Genomic DNA, 15,477 nt, shown 5'->3' on the forward strand with positions numbered 1-15,477 from the left:
GGATGGATGGGTGGATGGGTGGATGGATGGATGGATGGATGGGTGGATGAACAGGTGGATGCGTGGATGGATGGACAGGTGGATGGGTGGATGGATGGATGGGTGGATGGGTGGATGGATGGACAGGTGGATGGGTGGATGGATGGACAGGTGGATGGGTGGATGGATGGATGGGTGGATGGGTGGATGGATGGGTGGGTGGGTGGACAGATAGATGGATAGATGGAGCTCTGCCTCAGAGTGGCACCTGAGACTTAGCCTGCAATCAGGGACAGCAGGGGACTTAAAGCCAGAGTTGATTTAACCCTATGTTCTTCAACTGAACAATTTGGCTGAATGTTGAAAGGTCCAGATAAGGAGTCATGGGCACAGACATAGAGAAGAGGGTGTGTGGACAGTGTTTGTGTGGCCTTGGGCTCCTGTGTTCCCTGAGATGCCACTTGAGAGAGAGACAGAGACAGAGACAGACAGAGAGAGAGAGAGAGAGAGAGAGAGAGAGAGAGAGAGAGAGAGGAAGGGAGGGAGGGAGGGAGAGAGAAAGAGAAAGAGAGAGAGAGAGAGAGGAAGGGAGGGAGGGAGGGAGAGAGAAAGAGAGAGAGAGAGAGTGGAAGGGAGGGAGAGAGAGAGAGAGAGAGAGAGAGAGAGAGAGAGAGAGAGAGAGAGAAAGAGAGAGAGAAGTTGAAGGCAGCAGCTACTGTCATCTGTCCTCAAGACCATATGTCGCTGCAGACTCAGACTCAGAGCTGAGCGGTCCCCTGGCACATTTTCCACCCGTGTCTTCACTTCCCACAGAGGATCTGAAGGCCTGGAGACCCAGGAGAGGAAATGGCTTTTCTGGCTGGGCTACAGCGGTGGCTTCCCAGACAGGATCCCTTCCCGGAAGAGCGGAGGGTCCTAAGATGCTGTCCTCTCTCCAGCCCAAGTCCTGATCTGACTCTTCCATGAACCTCAAGAATATGCTGCTTTTCTATATGAAATGTGGTTTTGCCCCTGGCCGGACTGGGGGATGGAACTACATTAACTATTTTAAACGTATGCAGCAGGGACGAGAACATGGAGGAGTAAATTGATGAGAAGTCGCTTTTCCTTCCCCGGATATCCCCGGAACTCCTTAAGAGTGGCTCCAAGTAGGGCCAGGGGCCACAGATCTCCAGGCCTAGGTGGCCTGTACCCTGGCTGCCAGAGACGACCAAAGGTGCCGCCCCACGAGGGCTGCAGGAAGCGCGGCGCAGCCCCCACGCACTGGTCCACTGTGGTGCTCAGAGCGGAGATGACTAGAGCTGCTATATTTAATGTTGGTGCCTGCGTCACCTCTGACCACACAGCAGCCCAAACAGAGCAGGGCGTTTCTTAGGCCCTCTGTGAAGGGATCACTTTCCACTCGAGATGGCGCTGTGGAGGGGGAGGAAGAGAGAGCAACAGAAAGTGAGGTCGTCAGTAGAAAACCTGCTTCTGGGATTTCGAGTGGCTTCGTCATGGGGCCCTCCCTGGCTGCCGAGAAATCAGTTGATCTGGGAAAGTTTGTTGCAAGCCATGCGCGCTGTTGCTTTTGGGTGGAGCCGAGAAATGAATGAAGATAATGAGGCCTCGTGACTTTTAGTTTTCACTGTGAGAGAGGGCAATGTGGGGGAGGGTGACTGTGGACACAGCTCTAGGTCTGACCAGCCTACAATGCGGGACCACACAACCGGGGTTTCCCATGGCCAGGACACTTGGCTGCGCCTGCCACCATCTCAGAAGAGAGAAGCAAAGCAGAGCCTGGTACCCACTGGCCGCTGACCGCACGGGCAAAGCGCGGCTGTAGCGCAAATGGATGATTCGATTAGTTCCATCCTCTTAGCTGTCCTCAGACAACGGGACAGACATAGGCCTAGTCCTTTGCGCAGCTCTTCAAGCTGAGCACCTCAGGGACTGGCCTCAGAGAAACCCCTGAATTGACTGTGTTTTCAACACCTTGCCTGAGCAGCAGAAGTGTTTGTTTGCTGTGGAGTTCAACGGAAACTGAGTCTCATTTCTCACCTGAGCCCCCCCTCCGCCCCCATCCCTCTCGCCTTCAGTGAAACCTCCTGAGTCTGGGGTGCTGAGGGGCAGCTCACTACCCCACGCCCTGACCAGCTCTGTCTCCCACTCACCAGGGGTTCTGAGCTCTCCACAGCTCCCCTGTCTCTGGCTTTGCTGATAGTTCCCTTTAAATATGGGAGAACGTGCCCAGTAGCTTCCTAGATGTCCTATGGTCCCTCTAGGACCTAGAGTCAAGATGATGCTTCAAAGTTAAATTTCTCCTGCTTCTTCCTCCAGCTCTTGCTCCTACTGGGCCACCTCCTTGTTGTCAGCATTAGCAACTTTGTCTTGTGACAATGTAAAGGATCTTTTGTCGCTGAGGGGCCCAGTGCTCCCTAGTGAGGACCACAGGTCCCCGCCTCTACCTGAGGCACAGTGTAGAAGTGTGAAGGTTGGCATTGTGCACAGGATGAAGATACGACTAGCTGTGGACCCCTAGTGGTGAGATCTGGAATGGCTCTGTATTCATCTCAGCGAAGGCTCTCATTGGAACTGGACTGGAAGAGAGCCCTCCTTCATGTAAAAAATTGTGTGTGTGTGTGTGTGTGTGTGTGTGTCTGTGTGTGTCTGTGTGTCTGTGTTCACAAATAAACATTTAAGTGTATGTGCACCTGTGCCACTCCGTACATGTGGATGGAGGTCAAAGAACAACTTTTGGTTTTTACTTTTGACCTTTACTTTTTTTTTTTCCTTTTGAGATTTTTTTGGGGGGCGGGGTAGGGGCTGCTCAAGGCAGGGTTTCTCTACGTTACAACCTTGGATGTTGTGGAACTCATTTTGTAGATCAGGTTGGACCTCAAACTCACAGAGATCCGCCTGCCTCTGCCTTCTGAGTGCAGGGACTAAAGGTGTGTGCCACCATGTCCAGTTGAGGTTTTATTTTCTTAAGTGGTAAGGGCTGGCCTGCAGGTATACCGCTGAGCACCGTGTGTGCAGTACCTGTGGCGGCCAGAAGAGGGCATCAGATCCTCTGGGACTAGAGTTATAGTCAGTTGTGAGCCACCATGTGGGTGAGGGCTAGGAATTCAACCTAGGGTCTCTGGAAGATTACCCAGTGCTGTTAAGTAGAAGGCTCCAAGCCATCTCTCCAACCCTGCCTCTCCCTCTGTTTTGAGGGCCAGCTGTCCCGTTCAGGATACTCTCCTCTCTTCATCTTACTGTAAGAATGCTGGCACTGCACGAGTTCCCCTTGTGTCTGAACCTTTGTACAAGTCCCAGGGATTGAACCTGGGTCATCAGGCTTGTACTGAACGCGTGTTCATCCGCTGGGCCATCTCCCTTATTTCAGACACACAGGCCACACCCTGGCCAGTTAGAGGGGACCTGGGGAAAGATGAAGCTATAATCCCTCAAGAAAATGATTATCTGTTTTTAAGAAATATCGTTCTTAGTCCTGGGGGATGTTCAGGGGGTGAAGAAATACTTGCTTTGCAGGCATGGGGAAGAGGGCGGGAGGGCGCACACGTGTGACTTCAGCGTGGCAAAGGCAGACGGTAAAAGATCTTTGGGGACTGTTGACCAGTCAGAATAGCCTAATAAGGAAAGTTCTAGACCAGTCAATAGGAGACATACAGAAACAAGGTAGGTTGCTCCTGGGGAACAACACCTAAGGTTGTCCTCTACCTTCTTATAAATGCACACATACATGCACACACACACACTCCTACACATATGCACACACACTCCTACACATATGCACACACATATGTACACATACTAACACACACGTACACACACAGTCACACACACATCCACCCACATGCATCCACATGTACACTCACACATGCACACACATGTACATACATGGGCACACACGCATACAGCTATCACCCTTTTTCAAAACAACAAACCGAGCTGGTCAGCATGGCACACACCTTTAATACCAGCATTGAGGAGATAGAGGCAGGTAAATGTGAGTTTAAGGCCAGTCTGTTCTACATATCAAATTTCAGAATAGGCAGGGTCACAGAGAAAAGCCCTGTCTCAAAAACAAACAAACGAATGAAAAAAAAAAACAAAGAAGTCCATCTTGCCTTTGATTTTAGACTATGGATAGAGAAGGAGGCAAGAAGACCATTGCTCACCCCTGCCTAACTCTCCAGCAGTGCTCCCAGGAAGGATGGAGCAGAGCATCCTCTTCCCTATCTATGTAAGTTCTGTCTAGTACCCTGGCTTGCAGTCCTTAGTCCGGGTGACTGGTGCCAGCACAGATGGTCCTCAGAAAATGTGACCCCTTTGGCAGAACTGGGAACCAGTCCTGCCCTGCTCTATGCATCCCCTCTTTCTTGCTGACTCCTGGTGCTATTGCTTGGCCTCACCTGTCTCTCTTCTTTGTTGGCAGTGAAGCAAGAAGGGAAGACTGGTTCCCCATGAGTTGGCTGAGTTCCTGCTGTGTCTTCTGGTGTTGCTTGGCTGACATGTGGCTCTGAGTATTAGAATCTCAGATTCTGGCCTGCCCCAGGAGGGCTCCTGCTGTCGTCATTCAGAATTTGAGTGGTCCCTGACCCCACCCCACACCTGTTGCAGAAGCTTCCTGCTTTTCTCAGTGGCTTTCTGCTGTGGGCAGGACCTCATAAGGATGCCAAGAGGCATCAATCCAGTTAGCTAGCGCTTGCTTACTGAGGCAGATGCTCCCACCAGTGCAGCTTGCAGGCCGGCAAGGGAGAGGCAAGCCACCTGCTCTGTGGTGCTGTCTCCATGGCCTTGTCTCTCTACCCTAGTCCCCACACGTCAACCGATTCGTCCTGGCCTACAAAGCAACAAGTGGGCTCCAGAAATTGCCTAGCTTGTCCCTAGAAAGTAAGTCTCGACTGTCTCATCCCCAGGGGAATTCCAAACAGGCAGTATACCAGAGAGGAGCCATGCATTTAGGCCGGTGACTTATGAAAGAGGAGGGAGAGCGTGGCCTTTATTTCCTCCCAGCACGTGACTTGGTCAAGCCTCTTGTCGCCTGGAGGCTACGTGCCTCCCAGGGTGGGAAGGGAGACCTGAGACGCGTGGGTGGTGCAGACAAAGCTGGCTAGTTACCAGGAGATACCCAAGAGGTTCCCCGCCTGCCCCAGACATCCCTTAGAACCCCAATTTCCTGACTCAAACTCCCAACCACCCACCCCTTCCCCGCCGCTCACCAACAGCAGACAGGGGGTGTATCTCAGTTTGCCACAGACCAGAGAGGCTTTAGTTTCTGCCACCCAGGCCTTGCCCTCTGAGCTGCCTATCTCCTTCGAGCATCCTGCCTCACACTGGGCTCCTCAGTTTGGAGCCCACAGGGCAGCATCCCCAAGGACCGAAAAAAAAAAAAAAAAAAAAGACAGCAAAAGCATGCAGGCCTATCTGTCACCATCTTTATTTCCGGTTTCTAGTTTTGACAGTCAATGAAAAACTTGTTCAATGATGAACCTATCACCCTCCCCACCCCACCCCCCATTCCTTACACACCACCTTGAGTGTAACAGGCCATTCTTCCATATATTATTAACTCTTTGCTAAGCTATATTTAATACTTTAAATATAAGAACAAAACAATAAGTTACTTCATGGCTGAGGGCTAGTTGCTGCCTTGGCAGATAGGAGTGTTGCTTTGGCCTTCCCTCCTGTCTCCTGCCTGGGGTGAAACCTGGAGGCTCCAGTGAGGTAGCAGAATTGTGTGTACAGTAATATTGCCAGGGACCCCCAGAGCCCAATGCTGGAGCCCCCAGGGCATAGGCAGCAAACCATTTCCCCACCCTAATACTAACAGACTCATTTAAATAACATGCAACCATAATAAATAAGATTAAGAAGAAATGTGCCCAAGCTGCTGTGTGCCTCAGTTGCCCTGTGTGGACCAGGCCATAGGCTGGACTCACTGTCACACTCCAGTTTGCTGTAGGGATGAGGGGTGGGAGGCTGCCAGGCTGAGACCCCTAACACTAGGCAGGCAGTGTAGGCTGAGGCCAAAGCTGAGGCAACTTCGTCTCTCCCCAACCCTCCTCCCTGCCTCCCGAAGCGATGTCTGATGTGAGAAAGGAAGATGAGTCCACAACTGAGATGTCTACAGCAGAGATGTCTAGAGCTGGTCTCTCCTCAGTGGGAGGGGCCGTGGCGGTACCGTTGCTTCGAGTAGTTGAGCAGTTTTGTTATAAACTGGGCTACTTCGATTTTGGTATCTGGGAGGCTGGAAACCTGTGAAACACCAGAGAGGCCCATTCATTAGAGGGAAGCCAAGGTCAAGGACAGCTGGCATTCAACAGGGGCTTTCCAGGGACCGGCCCTTACGATGCTCCCAAAAGTCCCTTCCAGGTGGGTTCTGGTTTTGTCTCTACTCTACAAACGTGGTAACTGAGGCTCAGGTAAAAGTTGGGAGCCCTTCATCCCAAGCACTGTTAACTCCCTAAGTCTGTGTTCCCACTGCCACAATGGGTCTGCTCCTGGTGAACTCACACATGGGATGTTCATCCAGGCTAGCAAGAATGGGTTCAGGGCTGGAACAGGCCTTACCGTAGGGGAGGTCTTCTGGGTACAGAGGCCATTCAATATCCTCTGGGTCCTGTGGATGGCATTGCAACTGGTGATGTTGGTCAGGGAATCCAGGGCTGCACAGAACTGTGGGAGAAGAGGGCAGATGTCAGGCCTGGCCCAGGTCACAAGAAGGCCATTGAACTGGCCAGATAGGCATGGATGGTAGGAGGAGCAACAGAGGTAGGTATGGGGAGTACGGGAGTAGCTTCTAGGGTAGTGGTTCTCAACCTGAGGGTCTTGGCCCCTTTGAGGACCACATGCCAGCTATCTTGCATATCACATTTACTTTATGATCCAGAGCGGCAGCAGAATTAGTTATGAAGTAGCAATGAACTAAGTTTATGGCTGGGGATCACCACAGCATAGAAACTGTATTTAAGCATTAGAAAAGTTGAGAATTGCTGTTCTAGAGTTTGCTTTTTCAATTTATTTCTGTGAGGCAGGATATCTTTCTGTAACCTAGACCAGCCTGGAACTTACTATATAGTCCAGGCTGGCCTCAAACTCATGATAATCCTCCTGCTTCAACCTCTAAAGTCCTGATATTCCAGGCATGCCTATCTCTGAAGGCTGTTTGGAAAGCCCTCGTTACATGCATAGGGCTTAGGGATAGCTGCAAGGGAAGCCAATAGCTGCAAGGGAAGCCGATAGCCACCACCACACCCCCTCAGCCCAGGCTCCTTACCCCGCCAGCCGCCAGGTCCACGCTCCATACCATGCTGCTATTGCACAAGGGAATCTAAGGAAGGAAAGAGACCATGAACAAAATGGTAGCAGATTTCATAGGCCTACCCCAACCAGGCTACGTCCACAAGCACCCCTAGTGAAGGATAAAGTCTGGCTTGACAATCCCTCAACACCCTATGCTCCAGTATCTAGTCTGCACAAGGAGCCAGAGCAGGAATTAGAGTCCTGGAGCTAAAAGAGGGAAACTAAGTGGCTGCTGGCAGGGAAAATGCCTTATCTGAAGCTTGCCACAGTCTGGGCATGAGGATGAGGGCATACAGAGAAGGCCAAAGTGGGGTTTGGTAAAGGAGGGATAGGAGAGGCTGATGTTGACCTACTTAAGTCAGATTTGAGGCAGTGGAAACCTAATGAACTACTTCTATTCTCTGAATGGGACACTATGTTAGGGACCCCCACACACACACACAAGGCCTCAACTGATGCTTGCAAAGCTTGAGTCTGACATTAACCTCTGGGGGTGTCAGTAGAGATAACACAGCATCCAGGGCCAGGTCAGGAAATAATGGCTGTAACACCAACTCCTCTTCCCACCTGTGAGCTTGTTTGCAGGTGGGAAAAGGAGTTGGTGTTACAGTGCCCTCCTGTCCCACTGACTGAAATCATGGTGGGGACATGGGGTAGGAAATCCAGTTGGACAAAGCATGGGAAATCCAGTTGGCAGTTGCCAAACAGTTCCAGGAAGCTGCTGACCCTTCCCTGTTTTCCATGGAAGAGTCCTGATCTGGTAGAAGTGGGGCCAGGCCCAGAGTGGCTCTGCCAACCCATGCAAGGTCCACTTGTTGGCCATGGCCGTGACATTTTGAGAAAATCCTCCATTTTGGATAAATAGTGGCCACCACTCCTGCAGACCCCTGGTAATGTCATTATCAGATCACATACAGATGACCTGTCCCTCTTGCTCTCCATTCTTTGACTACCCCTAACAGCTTTGGACCAACATTCTCAACCCTTCCCTAGGCAGTCTGAGGGCTGTCTGGCTTCCCCATCCAGAGACCTCTCCCCCATTTCCTTTGGGGAACCCTTCACTGCTCATACACTGTTGCACCTCCAAACTAGCTGCTCCTTTTCCTTATTTTTGAGTCAGGGACTAGGGGCTTCCGTCATTCACACAGGCCCAGACCCAGCCTGCTCATGGTCTCTTCTGGGGAAGAGATGTGTGTGCTACTCACCCTCTGGTCTTGTGTGACGTTGCTCAGCTCCTCGATAAGCTCCCTAAGGGCCACAAGGTGAGATGTGGATCTCGGCACTGGCCCTGGGGCGGCAAGACCACCAAGGCAAGCGAGAGCCAGGATTGCAGTCACCCAGGGTGCCATGAAGCTCAGAGCTAATGAGAGAACCAGGGAGCTGTAGAACTGTGGGCTGGCCTAGGCTGCTGGCTTGTGGCCTTAGCCTGTTGAAGCAGCTTTTATAAACCAAAGTGATGACGCCTCACCCCTGGTCTCTGCTTTGTTGGGCATTATCTGAAAACCACATCTTTACTCATCTTAAAGTTTTTTTTTTTTTCTTTTTCTTTTTTGGAAAATCCAGTGCCCTCTAAAGGAAAGAGTTTGATTTAGTGGATTTATTGAGAAGGGTCTGCGAGAGAGTTTCCTAGTTCTGGGTGGCTTGTTTCCACTGTGGGCATCAGCAAAGCTAACTTTCACCCCAGTAATTTCACCCACTGACCACCCAAGCTCCTGGGCAGCCAGCCCAATACTGACCCCAGCCCAATATTGTCAGCCTCTGGGCTGGTGAGTATCAGTACTGGCTGTGAGAACTGGGGAAGTTTTCTTCTTCCTTTTCTTTCTTCTTAATTTCAATGAACATATCTCATAAATCACCAAAGCGATGCATGGTTTGGGTACAGAATTCAAACAGGACAAAGGGAATGAGGAGAAGTCACTTCCGACCACCCTTCTGCTCCTCAGCTTCACAAGTGGGAGGGATACACAGGTTTGTACTGCCCAGAGCTTCACTGAAACGTAGCCAGCTCAGGGATTCCCCTGACCTTTAATGAGTAAAACTTTTGATACTAATTCTGCCAATATGCCGCTTGGACAAAGGCCTACCAGTGTCTTCTCTTGGCTCTTCTGCTGGGACACTGTATCTGGGTTGGGTAGGCAGCAGGCTGCTCAAACTTCAGCCCGGGCCAAAGAGCATTAATGCTGTTGATAGACCGAGACTGTGGCTACCACACTTGCCACCCTCCCCCCTGCACCTCCAGACCCTCCCTCCCGTCTCTGCAGAAGCAAGGGCCTCAAATTTCCCAGAATGTTGAGAATGATTGGAGGGGCAGTTCCTTTGTTGCAGGGACACCCGCGCATAGCCTTTTCCCTACTCTTTCCTCACACTGAGCGACCCACCCCCTGCAGAGGCCACAGCATTTGCCTATTGGGTAGTGATGTCAAGATGCGCCTTCACCCACTTCCTCCCTTAGGCCAGCAGCGGGCCCTCCATGGCCCCTCTTTTTTCTCAGACTCTCCCCCACCCATTTCTTCTCCGCAGCCAGACTCCACCTTCTTACAGATTTCCTCAAGGGTCTTTAACGCCCTCGTTCCTGCAGGGCCTAGCCCTGCCCAGCTCTCTCACCACTGGGGACTCATGACTGCTTTCTGTCCACAGTGGAGGTTTCCCCGGCCCTCTACAGACCTACAGAAACCTGACTCTGTCCCTTGTGCGATTTGAAATGCCTTGCCTGGCCAAGTGACCCCTGTGGAGGACAGGGCAGGTGGCAGATCCCTTGGAGGTCTCCTGGGGTGGGGAAAGGCTTGGGGAAACACCTCGGGGCGTGCATGGGTGAGTCAAGGGCCCCTGCCCCTCAAGACAAGCAGAAGGCGTGCGGGGAGCAGCAGGTAGGCGCTCCCCGCGCGTGGGAGAAGGCGCACTGGCGCGGCGATGGCCCGTGGAGATAGGGACGCGGCCTTATGTAACGGGAGATGGGGTCGATAAGAGGACGCCCGCGCCGCCTCCTCCGTGGTCTCTCGGAAGGCGCGGCCAGAGCTGCCCCGCGGGGAAGCGGCCATCACTCGGCGAGCAAAAAAAAAAACGGGACGGTCCCGGCTGGACCGCTGGATCAGGGTCCCAAGCGCCCTTGCGCACCCTAGAACAGCGCGCGCGCCTGCACCTTCCCCTTGCCGCCGCCAACGCCACACCACCAGGAGAGGGGCCACCGCCCTGCTGCAGTGGGAAAATTGAATTTTTTCCTTAGAACTCGCTCTGTAGACCAGGCTGGTCTTGAACTCATTGATCCATCTGCCTCTGCGTTCCGAGTGCTGGGATTAAAGTCATATGACACCACTGCCCGGCTTCACCACCATCCCTCTTGTTGTGATTTTTTTCTTCTTTCTTTCTTTCTTCCTTCCTTCCTTCCTTCCTTCCTTCCTTCCTTCCTTTCTTTTTCTTTCTTTCTTTCTTTCTTTCTTTCTTTTTCTTTCTTTCTTTCTTTCTTTCTCTCTCTCTCTCTCTCTTTCTTTCTTTCTTTCTTTCTTTGTTTCTCTCTCTCTTTCTTTCTTTCTTTCTTTTCTCCTCCTTCCTTCCTTCCTTCCTTCCTTTCTTTCCTTTTTTTTTGAGACAAAGTCTAGATTTGCTTAGCTTTCTGGCCTGCAGTTTTGGCAAATATGTACACAAACACTGAAACGTGAAGATTTAAAAACAAGACAACCCCTCCTACCTCTCTCTCTCTCTCTCTCTCTCTCTCTCTCTCTCTCTCTCTGTGTGTGTGTGTGTGTGTGTGTGTGTGTGTGTGTGTGTAAAACTTCATTTCTGTTCTTGAGTGTAAACTTTGTAGATGACAATGTCAAAAGGTTGGATGTGTTTTACACCAAGATGGCCTTGCAGTTGGATCCATCCTCCTGCCTCTGCCTCTGGAGTGCTAGGATAAGTGCCAAGATAGTGTTTGGTATCCAGCCTGCTCCAGTCACCTAGTACACCGCGAGAAACCAATATACACAAACTACTAGAAGGCCCTGCTTGGGCTCAGGACACTTTTGAGCCCATGACCTGCTGCAGCTGGGCAGTTTGCAGTTTTCCAAAAGTAACTTGGTTCCTGCCTGCCCCCTGCTCACCTTGGAACTAGCTAGAATTTCAGGACAGCTTCTGCTGTTTCTGGATTGCCCCAGGCACTGGGTCTCTTTTGGAGAGAGAGAGAGAGAAAAAAAAAAAAAGGGGTGACAAATTGGTATGAATTCGGACTTGGACTGTGTGAGTTATTTCATTAAGTACAACTGTTTATTTGATTTTTCAAAAGAAAGACCTAGCAGTGTGGCTTTCAGTTCTCAACAGGGTCTCCCACCCTTAACCCCTGAATGAGCCACTTGTGTTTATAAGGGTGTCTGAAAACACACGATCCAGTAAGAGATTCCGTCTTCTTCAGAGCAAAAGGTAGCAGCTTACTGCTTAATAGAAAAGGCCAGGCCCCTAACCTGGGGTTTCCGCTCCCCCACTAAAGTCCACCGTGTGCACCGAACGCCCTGGCTCTCCGCACCTTGCTAAAACTGGGACCCAGAACATAAAGACGGGGCTGGCATTCTACAGCCCTGGCTGTGGCAAACACCTCTTCTGCTGGTCTGTTAGTCTATGGCAGTTGGCTTCCTTAGCTCACAAGTAGGATACAAATCTGAGGTCCTACAAGGTTCCTTATTGTCGTTAATTTGGGCTTTTGGAGTCAAGGTCAGACTCAGTGCCAATCCTCTGCCTGTGCCCTGAGTCTGGGATTCCAGGTATGGGTGACTGGGTGGTTCTCTATCTTGGTCTGTCTGTCTGTCTGTCTCTCCTTCAGTGAATTTAACACTCAATTCTCCTCCCCAGAAGTCTATCCTGTGGTCTTGGTAAGAAACCTTTGTCCTTCCAGGTCACCTGTGTGCGCATGCGCAAGTGTGGGGCGTGTCCTGTGCCCCGCCCTCTGTTCTCCTAGTCCTTGCTTCCATCTTTTCCTCTTTCTCAGCAAGGCACCTGTGGGAACTTTCTTTTAGGTTTTGACTTTTTATAGCTAATTTTAACAAAACCATAAAACTTGTGCATATTAATGGAGGATCCATGTAATGTCCAGTACGTAGAATACCGTGGGGTGCTTGAATCAGGTTAATCATCATCTTCTTCTGATAGTTTCTGTCTTTTGATGTCTGTCTTTATGTGTGTAGTGTGTGTGTGTGTGTAGTGAGTACGTATGTGTGTGCACTTGTCTGTATGTAGTGAACGCATGTGTGTGTACTTCTCTGTCTGTGTAGTGAGTGCATATGTGTGCATTTCTCTCTCTCTCTCTCTCTCTCTCTCTCTCTGTGTGTGTGTGTGTGTAGTGAATGCACACGTGTGCACTTCTCTCTGTGTGTCTGATGTGCTAGTGTGCTGACTGTGCCTATCCCCTATCAGAACAGGGTCTCTCACTGAAACTAGAACTTGCTGATTTTTTTTTTTTTTTTTTTTTTTTTTGAAGATTTTATGTATGTGAGTACACTGTAGCTGTCTTCGGAAACACCAGATCCCATCACAGATGGTTGTGAGCCACCATGTGGGTGCTGGGATTTGAACTCAGGACCGCTGGAAGAGCAGTCAGTGCTCTTAACCTCTGAGCCATCTCTCCAGCCCCCAGAGCTTGCTGATTTAACTAGACTGGTTGGCCAGTAAACCCTGGGGCTACAAGTGTGCTCCACCATGCCCAGCCTATCTATGTGGATGTGGAGGGTCACCCTTGCATAGTGAGCCTTTTATCCTCACTGAGCCCCTTCTGAAGCTTTTTACTTAAAGGTGTATAAGAGGTAAAGTGTCAGAACTTGTGCTTCTAAATATACTTATATTAATATCAAATACGTACACAGTTTAGTGAAATATACATTTTCAGATTGAAAAAAATTTCTCTCAGAATTTTAATCATCTATCTTTCTGAGACTCCAGAGCCCAGGTTTTGAGTGTTTGTCCTCCCTCAGCTTTCTCTGGAAAGTCAATGGGTTTCTGGGCCTTTGTGCTCTAATTACCAGTGATGCGCTTCGGAGTGGCCGATGTTATTTATCTGCTGTGGCAGACATGAGCAAGGCCCCTGATCAGGGAAAGCAAGTCATAAGGTACACAAACACACAACACACTCACATACATCAGTACACACACACACATGTCAGTACACACACACATCAGTATACACACATATACACACAAGTTAGTACACACACATACACATATGTCAGTATACACACATATATACACACACATGTCAGCACACACATGTTAATATACATACATGTCAGTACACACACATACACACATATGTCAGTACACACATATGTCAGTACACACACATGTCAGTACACACAAATCAGCACACACACACACACATATATACACATGTCAGTACACACACATCAGCACACACACACATATATACACACATGTCAGTACACACACATCAGTATACACACATATACACACATGTTAGTACACACACATACACATATGTCAGTATACACACATGTCAGTACACACACATATATACACACATGTCAGCACACACATGTTAATATACATACATGTCAGTACACACACATACACACATATGTCAGTACACACATATGTCAGTACACACATATGTCAGTACACACACATGTCAGTACACACAAATCATCACACACACACACACATATATACACATGTCAGTACACACACATCAGCACACACACACATATATATATATACACACATGTCAGTATACACACACATGTCAGCACACATACACACATATACACACACGTCGGTCTGGGGTGCGGAGACAATGGCTGGCCTTTCTCCTCTCTCTCCTGTGGGTTTCTTTGTTCCTTTGTGCTTTACACTTCCTGGAGTCTGGTCTTGAACTTCTCTTATCGGATCTCTTCTGCTTTCCACTGGGGAAAAGTCCCTCTGCTGGTGTGTTTCCATAGCTTTCCCTTTTATCCCAAGAGGATTTTATTCTTTGGGGTTGTGGGGGGGAGGGAGAAGGAGAGAGGGAAGGGTGGGGGAAGGGGGAGGGAGGAGGGGGAGAGAGAGGGAGAACCATGTTTCTGTGTCTTTGGTGAGTATCTTCTTCTCTTGAAAAATCTAAGGATTTGTGAACTGTTTATTTTTTCTCCCTATTTAGTCTTTTTTTCTTCCACTGTTGATTGATTGTTTACTAGTATTGGACTGACCCAAAGGCCTTGCGCATGCCTGGTAAGCACTCCACTGCTCAGCCACAGCCCAGACCCATTGCGCATGTGTTACAGGATTGTAGGTAAGAATATATCGCCAGTTCCAGTTGTTCCACCCCGTGTGTGAGACAGTTCTGAGTGTGTGGGGTGCACATGCACACACACGTGTGTGCAGAGGTCAGAGGTTGATGTTAGGAGTCGTCATCAAGGAGCCCCACCTTATTCTTTAAGGCAGGCTCTCTCACTGAAGCCCAGGCTGATTCCCTAGAATGGCTGCCAGCTACCCCGAGGTGGTCCTGCTTCTGCCTCCCCAGAGCTTGATTAGAGCCACTCGGGGATGTGCTGGTGTCTTCCATGGGTGCCGTGGATTTGAACTCAGGTCCTTAGGTGTGTACAGCAAGGACTTTAGGTTACCAACAGAGGCACACTCTCAGTTTTCACTGTTAGAAAGTAAAGGTTATTAGGTCCTGTGATTTTTTTTTTTTTTTTTTTTTTTTTTTTTTTTTTTTTTGTTGGTTAGTTTGTTTGAGACAAAGTCTCGCTGCATAACCCTGGCTGGCCTGGAACTCAAACGATTAGACCACGCTGACCTTGAACTCAACAGAGAACCGCCCACCTCCCACCTCCTGTGCACTGGAATTGAAGGCATGTGCCACCGCTCCCCCGGAGGTCCTACGGTTTGTTTTTGTTTTTGATAAGTGGAACACTTTTTATTTAAAATTATTTTAATTTTTCTGTCAGCAAGCCAGGTAATGGAGCAACACCTGTCATCTCACTACTTAGGAGATTTAAGGAGGATGGCCGTGAGTCTGACACCATCTTGTCCTGCCTATGCTGCGGGCCTGCATTTCTGCCTTGCTGTTTGGGGTTTCAGAACACATCAACAAGCATCTCGGGGAGGTAAAACACAGGGTTCTAGGCTGCATTTTTTTCCTCACCACTGGGGAGCTGGTTCACTGGGTGCTGGTCAGGGAAGGTATTAATGAAGTCTAAGGTAGGGTCCCATCCTGCGTCTCTCTGGTGAGAAACAGTGGAGGCTGGG

General features: G+C 49.8%; 1 protein-coding gene across 1 annotated transcript; it reads right to left on the reverse strand.

The window, feature by feature from the left end:
* Nucleotides 1-6,126: 6,126 nt before the first annotated feature.
* IL13 (interleukin 13) lies at nucleotides 6,127-8,621 on the reverse strand (the record flags this gene model as incomplete). Its single annotated transcript, XM_080924031.1, has 4 exons — nucleotides 6,127-6,225; nucleotides 6,541-6,645; nucleotides 7,247-7,300; nucleotides 8,481-8,621. The coding sequence occupies 4 exons, from the start codon at nucleotides 8,619-8,621 to the stop codon at nucleotides 6,127-6,129; spliced, it is 399 nt and encodes a 132-aa protein (XP_080780157.1).
* Between the last annotated feature and the right edge of the window lie 6,856 nt (nucleotides 8,622-15,477).

The sequence above is a fragment of the Micromys minutus genome (assembly GCF_963924665.1).
Source record: "Micromys minutus genome assembly, chromosome: 10".
Taxonomy (NCBI): domain Eukaryota; kingdom Metazoa; phylum Chordata; class Mammalia; order Rodentia; family Muridae; genus Micromys; species Micromys minutus.